Source organism: Phacochoerus africanus, chromosome 3 (genome assembly GCF_016906955.1).
Source record: "Phacochoerus africanus isolate WHEZ1 chromosome 3, ROS_Pafr_v1, whole genome shotgun sequence".
Taxonomy (NCBI): domain Eukaryota; kingdom Metazoa; phylum Chordata; class Mammalia; order Artiodactyla; family Suidae; genus Phacochoerus; species Phacochoerus africanus.
Window position 1 is genome coordinate 94553220 of NC_062546.1, and position 16438 is coordinate 94569657.

The 16438-nt window shown below is 53.1% G+C and overlaps 1 protein-coding gene across 4 annotated transcripts in view; it reads left to right on the forward strand.

Annotated features, from left to right (window-relative positions):
* Positions 1-16438, forward strand: part of TFCP2L1 (transcription factor CP2 like 1) — a 60065-nt gene that overhangs the window by 32436 nt on the left and 11191 nt on the right. For 2 of the 4 annotated variants that reach the window (XM_047772172.1, XM_047772173.1), the window contains 8 exons: positions 4016-4092; positions 4590-4695; positions 5344-5450; positions 6876-7028; positions 10763-10873; positions 13182-13318; positions 14989-15037; positions 15120-15213. In XM_047772172.1, the coding sequence (XP_047628128.1) occupies positions 4016-4092; positions 4590-4695; positions 5344-5450; positions 6876-7028; positions 10763-10873; positions 13182-13318; positions 14989-15037; positions 15120-15213 (834 nt within the window). The remainder of the gene's footprint in view (positions 1-4015; positions 4093-4589; positions 4696-5343; positions 5451-6875; positions 7029-10762; positions 10874-13181; positions 13319-14988; positions 15038-15119; positions 15214-16438) is intronic. The other 2 variants (XM_047772174.1, XM_047772175.1) reach the window with 1 other exon arrangement.

The following is a 16438-nucleotide window of genomic DNA, read 5'->3' on the forward strand; positions in this document are numbered from 1 at the left end:
ACCCACATCCTCATGGATACTAGTTGTGTTCTTTACTTCTGAGCCACAACAGGAACTCCTATTTTTCTTTTTCAAAAGGAGATTTGGTAGGGTTTTTTGTTTGTTTGTTTTTTGTGGCTACACCTGTGGCATGTGAAAGTTCCCAGGCCAAGAATTGAACCTGAGCCACAGCAGTGACAATGCCAGATCCTTAACCCATTGAGCCACCAGGAACTCCCTAGAGGGATTTTTCAAGTTCTGCCCTACATTAGTACTTTTCTTGGCTGTTTGGGGTGCCCAGAGGACTGCCAACCCCTTGAGGGTGGGAGTGTGTTTTCCTTTTGCAAACCCTGTGGTTCTAGTCCAGAATAACTTTGCAGAGAACATTGCCAAGTCCCTCCTCCGAGTCAGACAGTACAGTGGTGAGCAAAACAGACGGTTTATGTCTGGACAGCATCCACCTTCCATAGCTCCCACCATGCTCTGAAATGAGGCCAGCCAGGCAGAGAAATGCCAGGGTCCCCCAGGTCAGTTCAGGTGTCCTGACCTTGCCCATCAGCCCAGGTGTGACTGGGGATGTTGGTGCTGTGCGGGGTGAGAGCGGGCAAGGGAGGTCAGTCTGGCCCTGGGGTGTTGGTGCTGAGCAGCCTGGGTGGGGAGGGAGCCTGGCGTCTGTCTGGGGCCTGAACGGGGGAGGGACAAGTGGCTGGGGAGGAAGGAGATGCGGTGGGGGTTGGGCAGCATGGAGTGGGGTCCCTGCTGCTGGTGGAGGAGGCTGGGACCCTGTGCTGAAAGCCCCTCTGAGTAGCTCTGATCCCTGCTTTGCTGCCTGTGATGTTCAGGCTTCTTGGGAACTGCTCTGTGTGGCAGGGGAGGTGCTTCCCCCTGGGCCGGAGCTGGTGGCCCTGGAACCTGGGGTTAGTGTGAGTTGGGTCCCTGGGGCGCGCCCATTAAACCCAGGGCAGTGACCATTTGGGCCTCAGGCCTCACGCCAGAGCTGGCTACATTCTTCCTCTGGGAAGGTGGAGGTCACTGGAAAAACCAGTTAGGGTGTGTGAGGCTCCATCCATTTCATGTTGCTCTCAGGGAAGTGTTAGCCCAGGAGCCCGGAAGTGGAGGCTAAAAATCTGGCCTTTACAGAAAGGTGGAAGTGTCACTGAGGGTCACCAGGACCCCCCTGGAGCTGCATCTTTCAAGTGGCAATTAGGCAGGACAATAATTTGGGGTCCCTGCCTTTTCCTTCTGATGGGATGTGCTCTGCAGGTTGGCCTGAGTGGTGCCAGAGCTGTCACTGGTCCTGGAGGACAGGCTGGTGGAAGCTGGAGGGAGGGGTCCCACCTTCCTGAGAAGGGAAGTTTGCTGAGTGGTTATCTTGGAGCTCAGCCAGCATCATTCCCAGGACCATGCACTGTGTCCCTCCTGCCTGTCCCATCCCCAGGATTTGATACAGGGCTGTTATCACTTAGCAAATTCAATGAATTATTGCGTTTTCTATTCTTGGCCCATTCTCTTATGCATTGCGGGGAAGAGTATATTTCTGGGGTTGCATTAACAAATTAACCACAAACACATTGGCGTCAAACAAAATAGAAGTTTATTCTCTCTCAGTTCTGGAGGCCAGAAGTCAGAAATGGGGCCATGCCACACTCCCTGTGGGGGGTTTAGGGGAGAATTTATTTTTTGCCTCTTGCTTCTTCCAGCCAGGCATTCCTTGGCTTGTGGCCGCATCAATCCAGTCTCTGCTCCTGTGATCATCTGGCCTCCTCTTTTCTCCTCTTTTCTCTGTGTCTTTTGTGTATCTGTTATAAGGACACCTGTCACTGGATTCAGGGACCTCTGGGACAAACCGGAATGAGTGCCTCATCTCCAGACCCCTAACTTGGAGTTCCTGCTGTGGCAGGTGGGTTAAGGATCCAGCATTGCTCCATATGTGGCATAGGTTGCAGCTGCTGTTTGGATTCCATCCCTGGCTGGGGAACTTGCATATGCCACAAGTGCAGCCCAAAAAACCCCGAAAAACAAAAAGAGAGAGAGAGAGATCCTTAACCTAATTGCATTGGCCAAGATTCTTTTTCTAAATAGAAGAACATTCACAGGTTCTGGAGATGAGGGTATGGACATATGTTTGGGGGCTATATACAATTCAACCCACTACAGAGAATCTTAATATTTCTCTAATCATTGCTGTTTTAGATATATTAAGACTTTTAGCCACTGGGTTTGTGCTGCTCTTACTTTGCAGTTTGCATTTAAGATGCAGCTCTGTCTGTATTATACATTTATGTCTATATCTGTATCTCTATTAGATTTCCTTTTCCTCTGTCGATTTTAGGATCAGAAAGTCCTTTCCTACTGAGGGTCTCATAAGTAGTCATTCATGTTAAAATAAAACCTTAGGAAATCATGGAGTTCCCTGCTGGCGCAGTGGGTTGAGGATCTGGCATTGCTGCTGAAGTGGTGGGGGTTTGATCCCTGGCCCAAGAACGTCCATATGCTGTGGGCGCAGTCAAAAACAAAAACACCAAACTGTAGGAAATTAACTTTTAAATCCAATGGTAACTTGGATGAAACCTGCCAAACCCAGTGAAATCTGAGTGAGTTTAGTTAATTATACTGTGCCGTGGTCCCTTTCCAAAATACGTCATAGTTACCTCAGATGCCATCACTGGGAGATGGTGGGGGATGGTACTCAGGACCTCTCTGAACTATTTTTGTAGCTTCTTATGAGTCCATCATTGTTTAAAAAGTTTTTCTGGACAAATTTTAATCAGATTTACCAATTATGAAGTCATCTGTTTTCTCTTATTTGTGAGACGTCTTTTATTAAGCTCTGGTGTATCCTAAGATGCTTTAGCATTGTGGTTGAATTTATTTCATTTGGAAAAAGTTGACATCATTTGATACATGGTCTTTCCGTCTTGGAACGTGGCATATCCTACTTGGTCAAGTGGTATTTTTATCTTCCAATGAAATATGTGTGGTTTTCTTCAGGTTATTCATAGATGCTTTGAAGTTTGGTTGTTCTTCTTGATGGATCTTTCCTCCATTTACATTCTTTAACCAGCTTGTGCTGGTTATATGTCCCCAAATAGAATCCCCACACCCTTTCAAATACATGGAATTCTTTTAACTTGAGAAAATGCTTTTCATGCTGCAATTAGAGACAATGTTTAACAGGCTTTTATTCGTTCCTTTAAACCTGCTCTCAGGAAGGGTACGGTCAGTTATTTAACGAGGATTCAAGCAACTGTGTTCTGAATCCATCTGCATTTCTTTATAAAGAAATCAGAGGAAGTTGTGTTCATACATGCAACACTAACTGTATTATTTTGGACATCAACAGATGTATAGGTGAGATTTTTTTATTCCGCATCTGCGACTCACACCAAAGTCCACGCCAGATCCTTAACCCACTGAGCAGGGCCGGGGATCGAACCCACATCCTCATGGATGATAGTTGGGTTTTTTTAAGGGCTGCACCCATGGCATATGGAGGTTCTCAGGCTAGGGGTCAAATTGGAGCTGCAGCTGCTGGCCCATGTCACAGCCACAGCAACACAGGATCCGAGCCACGTCTGCGACCTACGCCATAGCTCACAGGCAATGCCAGATCCTTAACGCACTGAGCAAGGCCAGGGATCAAACCTGTGTAGTCATGGATGCTAGTCAGATTCATTAACCACTGAGCGATGATGGGAACTCCAACTAGTGAGGTTCTTAACCTTCTGAGCCACAATGGGAAGTCCCGATAACTGTATTGTTTGGGATTCTATTTCTTTGAAAATCGTAGAGGTGCTGTCCTCAGGGATCATGTGCATTACCTAGGGAACCCCTGGCCCCACCAGGCCAGATGGACAAACTGGAGTGTCCAGTCCAGAGTGTGACCTGCTGTCTGTGGCCTTTCTCCTCTGCTTTGGTCTCTGGGACTGCCAGTGCCATTGCCTGGGCAGACTTGAGGGTATTGAGACAGCCATTAGCTGGGTAGGTCCCCAACTTGAAAACAGGAATGAAAAATGTACTGTTAACTCCCCTCCAGGTCAATCTTATGAAATCCGACTGCTGGAGAATAGGAAGCTGGGAGATTTTCAGGATCTGAACACAAAATATGTGAAGGTAAGGCTATTCCTTCCCTGGGTGCTAGGGGGTGCTCGGTGGGGGGCTTGGCCCTGGGCTTGCTGGGGTGGGTGGGAGTGCTATGGCTGGGGATGGTGATGGGAGTGCCAGGAGGTTGGGCAAAGCTCCAGGGAGAGGGTGGGTCAACTGGCCTCTGATGTCTAAAGGGCCTCAGGTGGGCTGGCAGTGCTGAGCAGGACATGGCCGGTGGACTGGGCACTGGGCTGGACAGACTTGGGTTCCAGCCTGGCTTTGCCTCTTCCTGACCTCTTCTGAGCTTCAGTCTACTCACCTGCACAGAAGGGTTTTGCACATGACCCATGTGTGTAAAGCACTCAGCGATCCCTGAGAGAAGGGGAGCCCTTGTGTGGGTGCTGTTGTTCACATGGTTAGGGCACTGAGGGGGAAGGGGGGCAGCACAGGGAACATAGAGTCTGGCTGCGGGAGGCCAAGGGGGGCGCCCACATTCAATTGCCTTTGCTGCCCTCCCGCCCCAGAGTACCATCCGCGTGGTGTTCCATGACCGCCGACTGCAGTACACGGAGCACCAGCAGCTGGAGGGCTGGCGCTGGAGCCGGCCTGGGGATCGCATCCTGGACATCGGTGAGTGTCCCTGGCCAGGAGCGGCCCCCGGGGCTCTGGCCACATGATGGTTCCTCTGGGGCATCATTTGGACCCATGCCTGTCCAGGGCATCTTAGTGTACTCCTGTCTCATCTGAAACCCTGGGGGAGGGATGTGGGGCAGGTGAAATTCAAGAACTCACCATAAGGGAGTTGGCAGCAGGGGAAGCTTCACAGAAGGATGCTGCCTGAAGGGTGGTGATAAGTGATGATGGGGAGGGTGGGAGTCACAGAGAAGTGTGACAAAAATGGTATCAGGGGCTTGGGCACTGGTCCACAGTCTTTTATCCACAGTCTGGGGGCCAGATGGGTTTTGAGAGTCACAAGTTAGAATGACAGTAGGGTGTGTAGACCCAGAGCGTTGGGTCACATTGCCAACAGGCAGTCAAGCCCAGTAATAGTTCTGCAGCAAAATGGAATGATTGCTCACAGAAAATAGGGTAAAGGCTCTAAATAGCTTCCTGGTGATTCAAGTCAGGATTCCACCAAATGAGTTACGTAAAACTTAGCTTTCAAAACCTCTGGCATTTCCGATCGTGTAAGGCATTTGGACCTGTAATGAGAGTCCTTCCCTAAATATTTGGGAGTGGCTGACAACTGCACTTTTGTGTGTGTGTATGTGTGCACAGATATTCCACTGTCTGTTGGTATCTTGGACCCCAGGGCCAGCCCGACCCAGCTGAACGCAGTCGAGTTTTTGTGGGACCCTTCGAAGAGAGCATCTGCCTTCATCCAGGTGAGCAGGAGGCGGGTTGCCCTCTGTGAGGATGCTGGAGCCATAGGGTCTGTTGTGTAGCTCCTTAAACTGGTCCATCCATGGGCCCCTGCTCTCTGCTGCAGGGAAGGGGGTGGAAAGGGAGAGGGCGTCTGTGTGTTGCTTGGAGTCAGAGTCAGTTGGTCCTTAGAGTTGGAAAAGGACTTGGAATGGTTTACCATCCTGTGTGGAATTTGCTTTTCAAATGTAAGCTTTTTACAAAGTGTGTCCTCGCATAAAGAATTTGAAGTAAAACTTTTTTTGTAATTGTTTTTATTATAAAATCATTTAGTTATCAAACACCTGGGGGGATTCAGCCTTGTGTTAAACACCATGGAAGGTGGAGGTGGCCAAGGGCACAGTGGGGTAACTGGGCCTCTGGCCTTGCCCCTGGCCATGAGTCCCTTTTTGAGCCTTTTAGTTTTCCTCCTTGTCTTTTTTATTTTTTATTTTAGAGGAAGGATTTAATATAAAATTGGTAGACATGTGGATAAGTTCCCTAGAGGATCACAAGTGAAAGCGATATTTTAAGTGTTCCTGCCTGTCTTTAAATTAGAGAATGAGGAGTTTCCATCGTGGCTCAGTGGTTAATGAATCCGACTAGGAACCATGAGGTTTCGGGTTCGATCCCTGGCCTCGATAGTAGGTTAAGGATCCAGCATTGCCGTGAGCTGTGGTGTAGGTCACAGAGGTGACTCGGATCCCGAGTTGCTGTGGCTGTGGTGTAGGCCGGCGGCTACAGCTATAATTAGACCCCTAGCCGGGGAATCTCCATATGCCGTGGGCGCATCCCTAGAAAAGACCAAAAGAAAAAAAATTAGAGAATGAAAGTAGAGCCTTGACTGCAATGCCTGGTTCATAACAACCACTCAGTAAAAATTAGCGACCTTTTTTCCTTTACAGAATTACAATATTTGTATTGTCTTTTAAGACTTATTATAATGCTATTATTACAATAATATGTATTCTATCATGACAACATTATTACAGTGTTATAACAGTAAATGCACATCAAGTGCCTTCGATGTAGCAGGTACTTACCAGAAGTAAGAAATGGTTCCAGGTTCTGGCCTGGCCTCAATAACCTGGCCACTAGGCCATTAGGGACTCTGCTGTCTGGGATTTGCTAAGGGAGGAGCCACCGGCGGGAGGCGGGGGGGGGGCAGTGCCCCTGGGGTCAGTGGCCTCAGAGCAATGGTAAGGACTTAGCTGGTTAGGCAGGGCCTTCAAGGTCAAGGGACAAAGGTGAGAGGGCACATCCTTTGTGGACAGGGGAATTGAAGGTGAGTCTGCACCTGACTGTGCAGGATGGAAACCTCCTTTTGGAGAGGAGCCTGTAGGGGTCCAGAGCCGGCCCTCCCCTGCTTCTTGCTACCTGTCCCCTCCCCCTACTGTGTCTCCTTGCAGGTGCACTGCATCAGCACCGAGTTCACCCCGAGGAAGCACGGGGGCGAGAAGGGAGTGCCTTTTAGGGTGCAGATCGATACCTTTAAGCAAAACGAGAATGGGGAGTACACAGAGCACTTGCACTCGGCCAGCTGTCAGATCAAGGTGTTCAAGGTAAGACAGCCTGGCCAGCTCCACCCATGGTCACCCGCCCTGGACAAGGACCCCACGGTGCTGGCTGCCAGGGGGGAGTCCCACTAGGAGCTCAATGTCCTCAGCATCCTCACAGCCCGGATCTCCTACCTAGACTCAGCAGCCTGCCCACTGCTTTCATCCTCACGTGTCCAACCTCAGCTCTGCTTGACCAGGATGATTGGATTTGCAGTTTTAGATGTTTGTTTTCCTCCCAAGCACTTTGGCCATAGATTCTGTAGTTGCCTGTATGATTCTCCTTCAAAGTCAAAGCAAGAGCTCCCTGTGGGGGTCCTGACCATGGTGGCCTCTTTTCTTTTTTTGGCCACACCTATGGCATGCAGAAATTCCCAGGCCAGGGATGGAACCCTCATCACAGCAGTGACTGGAGCCCGATCCTTAACCTGCTAAGCCACTGGTGAACCACACCTCCTGCCCCCACTTTTAAATTGAAGTGTGGTTGATTTATAATGCTGTGTTAGTTTCAGGTGTACAGCAAGCTGATTCAATTATAAACACATATATATCTGTTCATTTTCAGATTCTTTTCCATTATACGTTACTATACTGACTAGAGTTCCCTGTGCGATACAGTAGGCCCTTGTTGGTTCTCTATATGATGTACGGTAGTGTGTGTATGTAAATCCCAATAGATGTTCTTAATCAGGGTTCCATGGTCATTGTGCCTCTGCAGTGTCTTCCTGGTGGAGAGAGCCACATTTTCTGATTCCTCCTCTTTTGTCCTTTCCCTCCTCACCTCCTGCAATCGCCTGTCATTGTTTCTCATCTCATCTGTCTGGACTTCCTAAGACGGTCGCCAGGGTGCAGCTCAGGGTGGCCCTGGGGAGGAGGACGCAACAGAGCCCGCATCATTCTCAGGGGTGGGTGGGCGGCGCCGGGTAGGAACCCAGGCTCTGTGGTCTGCAGGCTGGACCCGCCCGCCAGCGCAGGAGACTTCAGAGGGGCTAAACCGGGTGTGGACCAGCTCCAGCACTTTCTCCACCCTCTTGGTCTTTCACAATCAGGGGAACTGGGAACTTGCCAAAAAAGTTCCGTCGGCTGGGGCTGGAGATGCCAGGGTGAGTGGCTGTAGAAACCAGGGCCTTGTTGGAGGGAAAGCTGGGCAGCGCTGACGTTCCTGAGCTTGGGATGGATGTGGAAATAAGTGCCCACAGGTAGAGCCATCAACCCGGCGGCTGAGTGGTGACCTGGCCTGTTTCTCAACTAAACTGGAAGGCCCTGGAGCTGACTGTGTCTGCGCTCAGGCGCCGGCACCGTCAGGCCGCCGATTTCAACCCCACTGATAGCATCTGGCTGCCCAAGGGCTGTGGGCAGAGCACTCTGGGGCCCTGGCTGGGCTCTGAGCCTTGGGACTCCCTGGTTAGTTAGTGCTGCCACCCTGGGTGGGGGTGGGGTGGGGGCGGGGGTCGGGGGTCGGGGAAGGAGCCTCTGTTTGTCCTGCCTGCCAGAGTGGAAGCACCCTTCAGCAACCTGCTTCAGTATTAGGAAACTTCCACATCGGCTTCCAAAGGAAATTTTGTTTTTCCACCATATCTGTTTCCTATTCCTGCCGTAAAATATCACCAACATTTTGTGGCTTAATACTGCCTATTATCTATTTATGCTGGAGGTCAGGAGTCTGAAATGGGTCTCACTGGGCTCAAGTCAGTTGTCCGGAGGCCTGAATTCCTTTCTACAGGCCCTAGGGGAGAATCTCTTTGCCTTTTCCAGCCTCTGGAGGCCTCTGCCTTCCTTGGCCCGCAGTTCCCTCCTAGATCCTCAGCCCTTCCCAAGTGTGTCACCCTGGCCCCTTTGCTCCCCTCCTCCACTTTCCAGCCCCTGTGGCGACACTGGACCCATCAGGGTGATCTGGGCCATCTTCCTATTTTAATTTCATGCTGTTGGGGATCTTAATTCCGTCTGCATCCTTGCCCCTTCTTGCCATGTAAGGTAAGATCCTCAGAGGCTCTAGGATTAGGGCGTCCCATCTTTGGGAACATTAGTCTGCCGACCCTGTCCTCCAGTGCCTCTGGTCTTGGGCCCGCGCTGGGGAGTGGGACAGAGGAGCCATCTATGCCATGGGGTGCCCAGTCCTCCTCGTGGCCCCCGTGAGCTCCCCTTTCTTCACCTGGAGGTGGAAGCTCAGGACTAGGGGCTTTGCCCAGCAACTCAACAATATGTCAGGCATGAGTCAGGGAGCTGGGCAGGAAGCTGCCTTGTCCCAGTGGCCTGAGGAAGGTCTTGGCATCTCCTGCAGGAGTAGGAGCCTCTGTCACCTGAAGCTGTCTCCCCAGAGGGCCTGAGGTGGCATGGCCACCAACCTGCCCACCCCCATCCACAGGAGCAAATTCCAACAGGGGTGCCCCAGATTCAGGCAGAGCCCATCATTCTCCCAGCTCAGGGCACCCTGGTCCCTAGGCAGGCCCCACCCCAACCCCTGCTTCTTGGAGCCATGCCCTAGAGCCTGGGGGATGTCTGGGCCTCTGAAAGGAAAGGCAGGCCACCTCCCCACCCACTGGCTCCCCCCAGGCCTCCCTGGGGCTGAGTGCTGTCCTCCACATTCAGGCTTGGCCACGGTCTGGCAGGAACACTTCTGGGCCGGGAAGTGGGCCTCCTTTCTGGCACCGGAGGGCGGAGGTAGAGCAGGCAGGGAGGTCAGATGACGGAGCGTGGCTCTCGCACAGCCGGCTCTCTCATTGGACACTAGATCTGTCTTTCATGTCCCCAAGGGACCCCCAGCCAGCTTCCCTCCCTCCAGCCTGAGCATCCCTGTGGGCTATTTCTTCAACTCCCCTGAGTCAGGTGTCTGAAGCTGCAGCCTGGGGAGGGTGCGCAGCAGGTGGTCCCAAAGGCATCACTGAGCTGGAGAAAGAACTTTCTTCATTGACTGCCCACCCTGTGTGGTCTACTGCAGACAGAGTAAACTCCTGGTTTTTGGCCCCCATGCAGTCTTGCTATCTGACTCTGCCAGCAGGGCCAGGAGCTCAGGAGGGGATAGTCCAGTGATGTCAAGACAGTCCCTGTCTGCTGGGCCTGCTGGGGCCAGCCTGATGGCAGTGAGCACCTGGACTGTGTGACCCAGTCAGCATGTGGTTCCCCTCCAGTCTTGATGGACCACTGGAGCCTCAGAGTCCTAATCTGTATAGGAGGCCAGTACTTGTGAGGCCCAGACACCTGTAAGGTTTGCTGGGTGCCCAGGATAGGCCACAGCAGGACAGATACCGTCCTGCGGGGGGACTATAAGCTGAGAGTGTGGCCAGAGCCCTAAGGGTAGGAGGCAAGAGGTCTTTGCAGTATATCCAGGGTTTCACGGCCTGTGAGTATAGACCAGACCCCAGTCAGCAGTTCCTAGTTTGTCCACCTGTCACTCTTCCTGTGTAACCCAAGGAAGGCCCTTGAGGGGTCCTTTCCATTAGCAACGGGCCACCGGTAAAGGTCTGTTCCTAGCATTTCTGCATAAGCAGCTGATTGGACCCAGGAGCAAGCTCTGAGTTCCCTCGGGGTGGGAAGGGCTGTGGCAGGAGGACCCTGTGTTGGATGCCTGGCAAGGTACAGAGATGCTTTTCTTCCATGAGATCCTGCCTGGGCTTCTGGGCCCCGGGTGAGGCAGGGAACGTGCAGGCTTGGGGGCCTTTGCTCAGGCCTGGATCTTCCCCCGACAGCCGCCCCAGCCCGCTTTGAACTAACTGGACCCCTGTGCTCTGCACTTACCGCAGCCCAAGGGAGCCGACCGGAAACAGAAGACTGACCGGGAGAAGATGGAGAAAAGAACAGCCCAAGAGAAGGAGAAGTACCAGCCATCCTATGAAACCACTATCCTCTCAGAGGTGAGCCTTGGGGGGCCTTCTGCCAGGAACGGGCGAGGGTACTGTTGGCTCAGATTCTTGGAAAGGTGCCCAAGTGGGGTGAATGCTGCTTCTTGGAGCACCCTTCAGATTTGGTGTATCTCGTGTCTGGAGCTGTCTCTATGCAGTCGGGCCTGGTGTCCAAGAGGGTGTTTCATGAATAACTCTAATAACTTCTAACTCCCTGCTGCCATTTGCACATTTCACAATTAGGTGATTTTAATTTTTCTGAAAAGATAGTATATTCACATGGTCCAGATTCAAAACATGTAAGAGCATCTCCATCAGAAAATATCCCTCCAAGCACCACCTCATGATTCCTAGCTGGATTTGTTTCCACTGCACCACAAGGGGAACTCCTGTTTTGCTTTTTAGAGCTGCACCCACAGCATGTGGAAGTCCTCAGGCTAGGGGCTGCATTGGAGCTGCAGCCTCAGCAATACTGGATTTGAGCCTCACCTGTGACCTACGCCACAGCTCACGTCAACGCTGGATCCTTAACCCACTGAGCCAGGCCTAGGATCAAACTCGCATCCTCATGGATACTAGTTGGGTTCTTGACCCACTGAGCCATAATGAGAACTCCTCTTTGTTTTTCTTTTTATTGACTCTTCCCCAGTGTGTTCTGCAGTCAGGCCAGCTAATGAGGTTACTGAATAAGTTTGTCTACTGAATAAGTTGACTTACTCAGAAGGCCCTGCATGGCTGCCTAAGGCCCAGTGCTGAGCAGGGGGCGGTTAAGCCTGTTTTAAAGGTAAAGCCCAGGCGCAGAGTGGCTAGAGGATGATGGTCTGGTCCTGGCTGACAAGCCGTGTGTGAGGGTGCAGGGTGTGTGTATGTGTGAGACAAGCCACATGCAGAAGAATAGTTGCGACAGGACAGCAGGGAAGCTAGTTCTATGGTTCAGGCAGATGGGTGCTGGCCTTTCCTCTGATTGAGGCTGACAGTGGCCAAAGGGCCCTGGTACAGGAGGAGCCCTGCCCGCTCCAGCAGGGCAGAGCCAGCACTGCACGGCGTGGGGCAGCGCTTGGACCACTTAGCTCTTCCCAGGCTGGGTCCGCTGACCAGTCCTGCCTGCTGACACCTCTCCTTCCCGCCTGGGCCTTGGCCTCCCTGCTCCTGCCTCCCCCCTGACTTCCTGCCACAGGACAGGCTGCTGGGGCATCCAACCCAGCCCCTGTCACAGAGGCCAGGTGTTGAAATCCCCACCTTGCCTGTGACCTTGTGAACTGATAGCCCCCCCATGTGTCAGCTCATCTGCTGACCTCCCCTGGGCTCCAGGATCAAGCACCCACATTCCAGCCATCACTAGTAACAAAGTTAAATATTTACCCTGTGGTCAGGCAGGTGGCAGTAACCCTCAGGGATGCTTTAGACGGGCTTCTCCCAAGTGGTGCTGTCACTGGAAGGGACGAAGTGAAGCCTTTGAGCTCTGGCTCCTCGCAGCTGCAGAACCAGGACATTTCTACTTTCCCAGGGAGATTCTCACGGTTTTGGCTTCTGCACCTGAAGTTCCTGGAGTTCAAGAAGCACATCTTTCCTGTTGCTTCATCTCCCTTAGCTCTGAGCAGGATGCCTAAAATCTAATGAACACACAGGGAGTCATGTTGCAGAGGGCCTGCTCCTGGCCAGTGTGCAAGTGCCTTGCCTGAGACCATTGGGAGATTCTTTTTTGTCTTTTTCCTTTTTTTTTTTTTTTTTGATTTTCCACGTGCTAAGTTTATTGTATGTTACTCAAAAATAGTTGACTATCTTTTTCTTTTTTACAGCTGCACCCATGGCATGTGGAAGTTCCCAGGCTAGGGGTTGAATTGAAGCTGCAGCTTCCGGCCTGCACCACAGCCACAGAAACATAGGTTCTGAGCTGTGTCTGCAACCTACACCATGGCTCACAGCAACGCCAGATCCTTAACCCCCTGAGTGAGGCCACAGATCAAACCCGCGTCCTCATGGATACTAGTCGAGTTCATTTTCATGGAGCCACAATGGAAACTCCAAAGGTTGCCCTCTTTGTTTTGACTACTAGGCAGCTCCAAGAGACACGAGTTGTGCTTTGCTTGTTCTCGGGGTGCCCTACTGTCCATGAGATCTCCCCTCTGCCCTATTGATCTTTCCAGCCTGGCCCTAGGAGCCTGCCCAGCCTGACTCACGCAGGCTCTGGGTCAGCGTGGGTTGGGTGTTAAGGAGCATGGTTTCACACGGAAATGGGAGGGCCAGGAAGGCCAGGTTCTTCACGTCCGCAGGTCCAGCTCCTCTGGGCCCACTGCTCCCCCATGCTCTCTCCCCGCAGTGTTCCCCGTGGCCCGACATGGCTTACCAAGCAAACTGTGCCTCCTCTCCAAGCTACAACGGCTCTCCAAACAGCTTCGGCCTCGGTGAAGGGTACGTGCGACCTTCCTCCCCTGGCGGACCCTGGAGTGACCACAGGTGTGGGCTCCCTTCTCCAGCCTCCTCTGTGGCATCCCCTGGGGTTTCAGGGTGGCTTACCAGTGTTGTCTTCACAGCCATTTTCAGCATCATGTGTACTGAGTTTTGTGCTTGAACATACTACTAGAAAGGCCATTTGGAGGGGAAGTAGGCCAGCAGCTGGCCTGTGGGAGCCCTGGAACAGCCTCCTGGGGCAGTCTGCCCAGTGCCTCCCAGGGCAAAGCCCACCCCCTATACAGCTGGGGCCTCAGGAAGCCAACCTCTGGACCCTGCAGCAGCTGGAGGGGCCTTCTTGGCTCTTTTTTCACTCCTTGTGCCCTGTCACTAGGCAGTGGGGGTTAGCACAGGATCCTCTCTGCCCTGGGTGTCAGGGCTGGCTACTCAGAGGTGGCCTCACTGCGGGTCACCCAGCTCTGCAAAGGCCATGCTGACTCCAGGGTGACGGGAGGCAGGGGCTGGTGGGGAGCTGTCCAACCTGTACCAGGGCCACAGCATCACCTGGTGCTGTGTCCTTTCTGCTCAGTGGGGCAGGGTGTAATGGAGAGGGTGCCAGGTGTGTTTCACAGGTGAGCATAGACCATGCAGGTTCCTCGGAGCCATGCTTGGCAGAGAAGTACTTTATTGATGGGCAAATAAGACATGACCTTGATTTATGAGATGAGGGGGCACCTGGAAGAGGCTGTCATATATATGTGGAAGTTCCCAGGCCAGGCATTTGAACCCATGCCACAGAAATGACCCGATCCTATGCAGGGAACACACCAGATCCTTAACCCCCTGAGCCACCAGGGAACTCCAGAGCTGTCATATTTAGATTCAGGCAGACCTAGTCTTAAATATACACCTTTCTGGAGGTGGTACGTTCTTTAACCTCTTCTAGCCTTGGTTTCCTCACTACCAAGTGGATAGGAATTCCATGCAGGGTCAGGGTAACCCGCCTAAAGGACCCAGCACCCCATGGACCCTGACTGTGTGCATCTGTGGCCACCAAGGACTGGCCTGGGGTCATCCTTGCAGGGAGCTTTTTTTTTTCCTTAGAGTGGAAAAATATGCATAATGTAAATTTTACCACTTTTAAAAAGTGGCTGGTTCTGTGATATTAAGTCCATTTCTATTCCCATCACCACTGCCCCTCTGGGAGGCAGTCTCTAATTGTGTCTTTCTCTTGACTTAAAGACCCAGGTGTACAGGTCCCCGCCTCCCTTTGGGGGAAACCATGCAAGTGGTTTTCTCATGGCTGACGCCAAACCATGGGTGCTTCTTCACTGTAGAGTAATTCCTCATGGGAGTCCTCTGCCCTCTCCTGGATTTGGTTGGTCCTTTGCTGTCCAGACACCAAGTTCCTGTAGGGCAGGAGGCCCAGTCTCCTTGGTCAGCCTGCCCTCCCCTTGAGCTGAGGCTGTGGTGGGGACCCCGAGTTCCGGCCAAAGCAAACCCAGAGCCTTGGAGTGGGGGTGGGGGTGTGTGGAGCTGATCAGAACCCCCTGTCTACACCGGAGGCTTCCAAAGGGCTTTCCAGGGGTGGAGCATCCTGCCTGTGTGTCTCTTGAGGACCTGCTTCATGTCAAATGCGCCCAGAGCTGAAGGACGAGAAATACAGGCTGGCAGGGAGCATCCAGGCCGGGAAGGTGGCCTCCTGCCCACTCACTGCCTCTCCTCTTCCTCTGCAGCAACAGCTCCCCAACCCACCCTGTGGAGGCCCTGCCTGTGGGCAGTGACGTAAGTGTCTGTGGTGGGGCTCTGGTGGCTGGTCCCCATGTAGGCCGGGCACCCCCCTGAGGCCTCTGCTCTCTGCCCGCAGCACCTGCTCCCCTCGGCCTCCATGCAGGACGCCCAGCAGTGGCTCCATCGCAACAGATTCTCCCAGTTCTGCCGGCTGTTTGCCAGCTTCTCGGGTGAGCATCTCTGAACCATGCGGGGATCCGTGGGGCTCTTGGAAGGCTCTGCAAGGCCAGTTCTCATCTGGACGTGCCCTCAGTGCCCAGGGAGTTGGGGGTGGGGTGGGTGGGGTGGTCTGTCCTGGGGACCCAGAGGTGTGAGGTGGTCCTGTCCCTGGGTTTCCAGCATGTGTGGTTCTAAGGGATAACCGTCTGGGAGCCTTTCAAGACACCCTCGCCCCGGGGGGTGGGCTCTGGTCTGCCTGGAAGGGCCCGTTATGAAGCAGGCCAGGACGTACTCAGTGAGCCTCCCGGGCCTTTTCCTATCAAATGCTGCTGTCACACCTTTTCTGGAGGTGTGACCTGGGAGACAGTGGTGCAGCCACAGGCAGGAGCAGAAAGCTGGCTTTTCCTTCTCTAAAGGTTTTTCAGAGAGAGCCCTGAGCTGGGGGTGGAGGGGACAAGGTAACCGGGCCATGGACCTTGCCAGTCCAGAGTGGCAGGGAGTCAAGTGTTGGCTAAAACTAGAGGAGTGGCCCCCCAAAAAGGGAAACAGCACCCCCAGACCCCACCCCAAATCTTCAAGCTCAACTTTTCCTTATTTTTTGTCTTTTTGCCCTTTCTTGGGCTGCTCCTACAGCATATGGAGGTTCCCAGGCTAGGGGTCAAATCAGAGATACAGCCACCAGCCTACACCAGAGCCACAGCAACGCGGGATCTGAGCCACGTCTGCAACCTACACCACAGCTCACGGCAATGCCGGACCCCCAGCCCACTGAGCAAAGCCAGGGGTCGAACCCGCAACCTCATGGTTCCTAGTCAGATTCGTTAATCACTAAGCCACGATGGGAACTCCGAGCTCAGCTTTTCTAAGCACGTCCTTTGTATTGCGAGGGCAGCTGGGCAGGGGCCCTACAGGTCTGAGTTTGCATGGAGGTGTAAGCACCCATATCAGTAGGCTGTGTTCCTCTGTGAGAGGCAGCCTCAGGGGCGGGACCTGACCCGGCCTGGGCAGGAGGTGGAGGGGAGCTGCCATCTAAAGCAGGGTGGCTTTACTGAGAAGTGTTCTTGAGCAAAGCTGGGGGAGGCGAGGGGGGTAGGCAAGAGGGTGAGCCGATGGGAGGGTGCAGGATGAGCTTGCCAAGCAGGTGGTGAGTGCAGGGGTGTAAGGTGGGGGCCTGCCTGGTGGGGCTATGGAGCAGAGGACCCCAGGGATGGGGCTAAGTGGTCCAGGCAGGAGGTG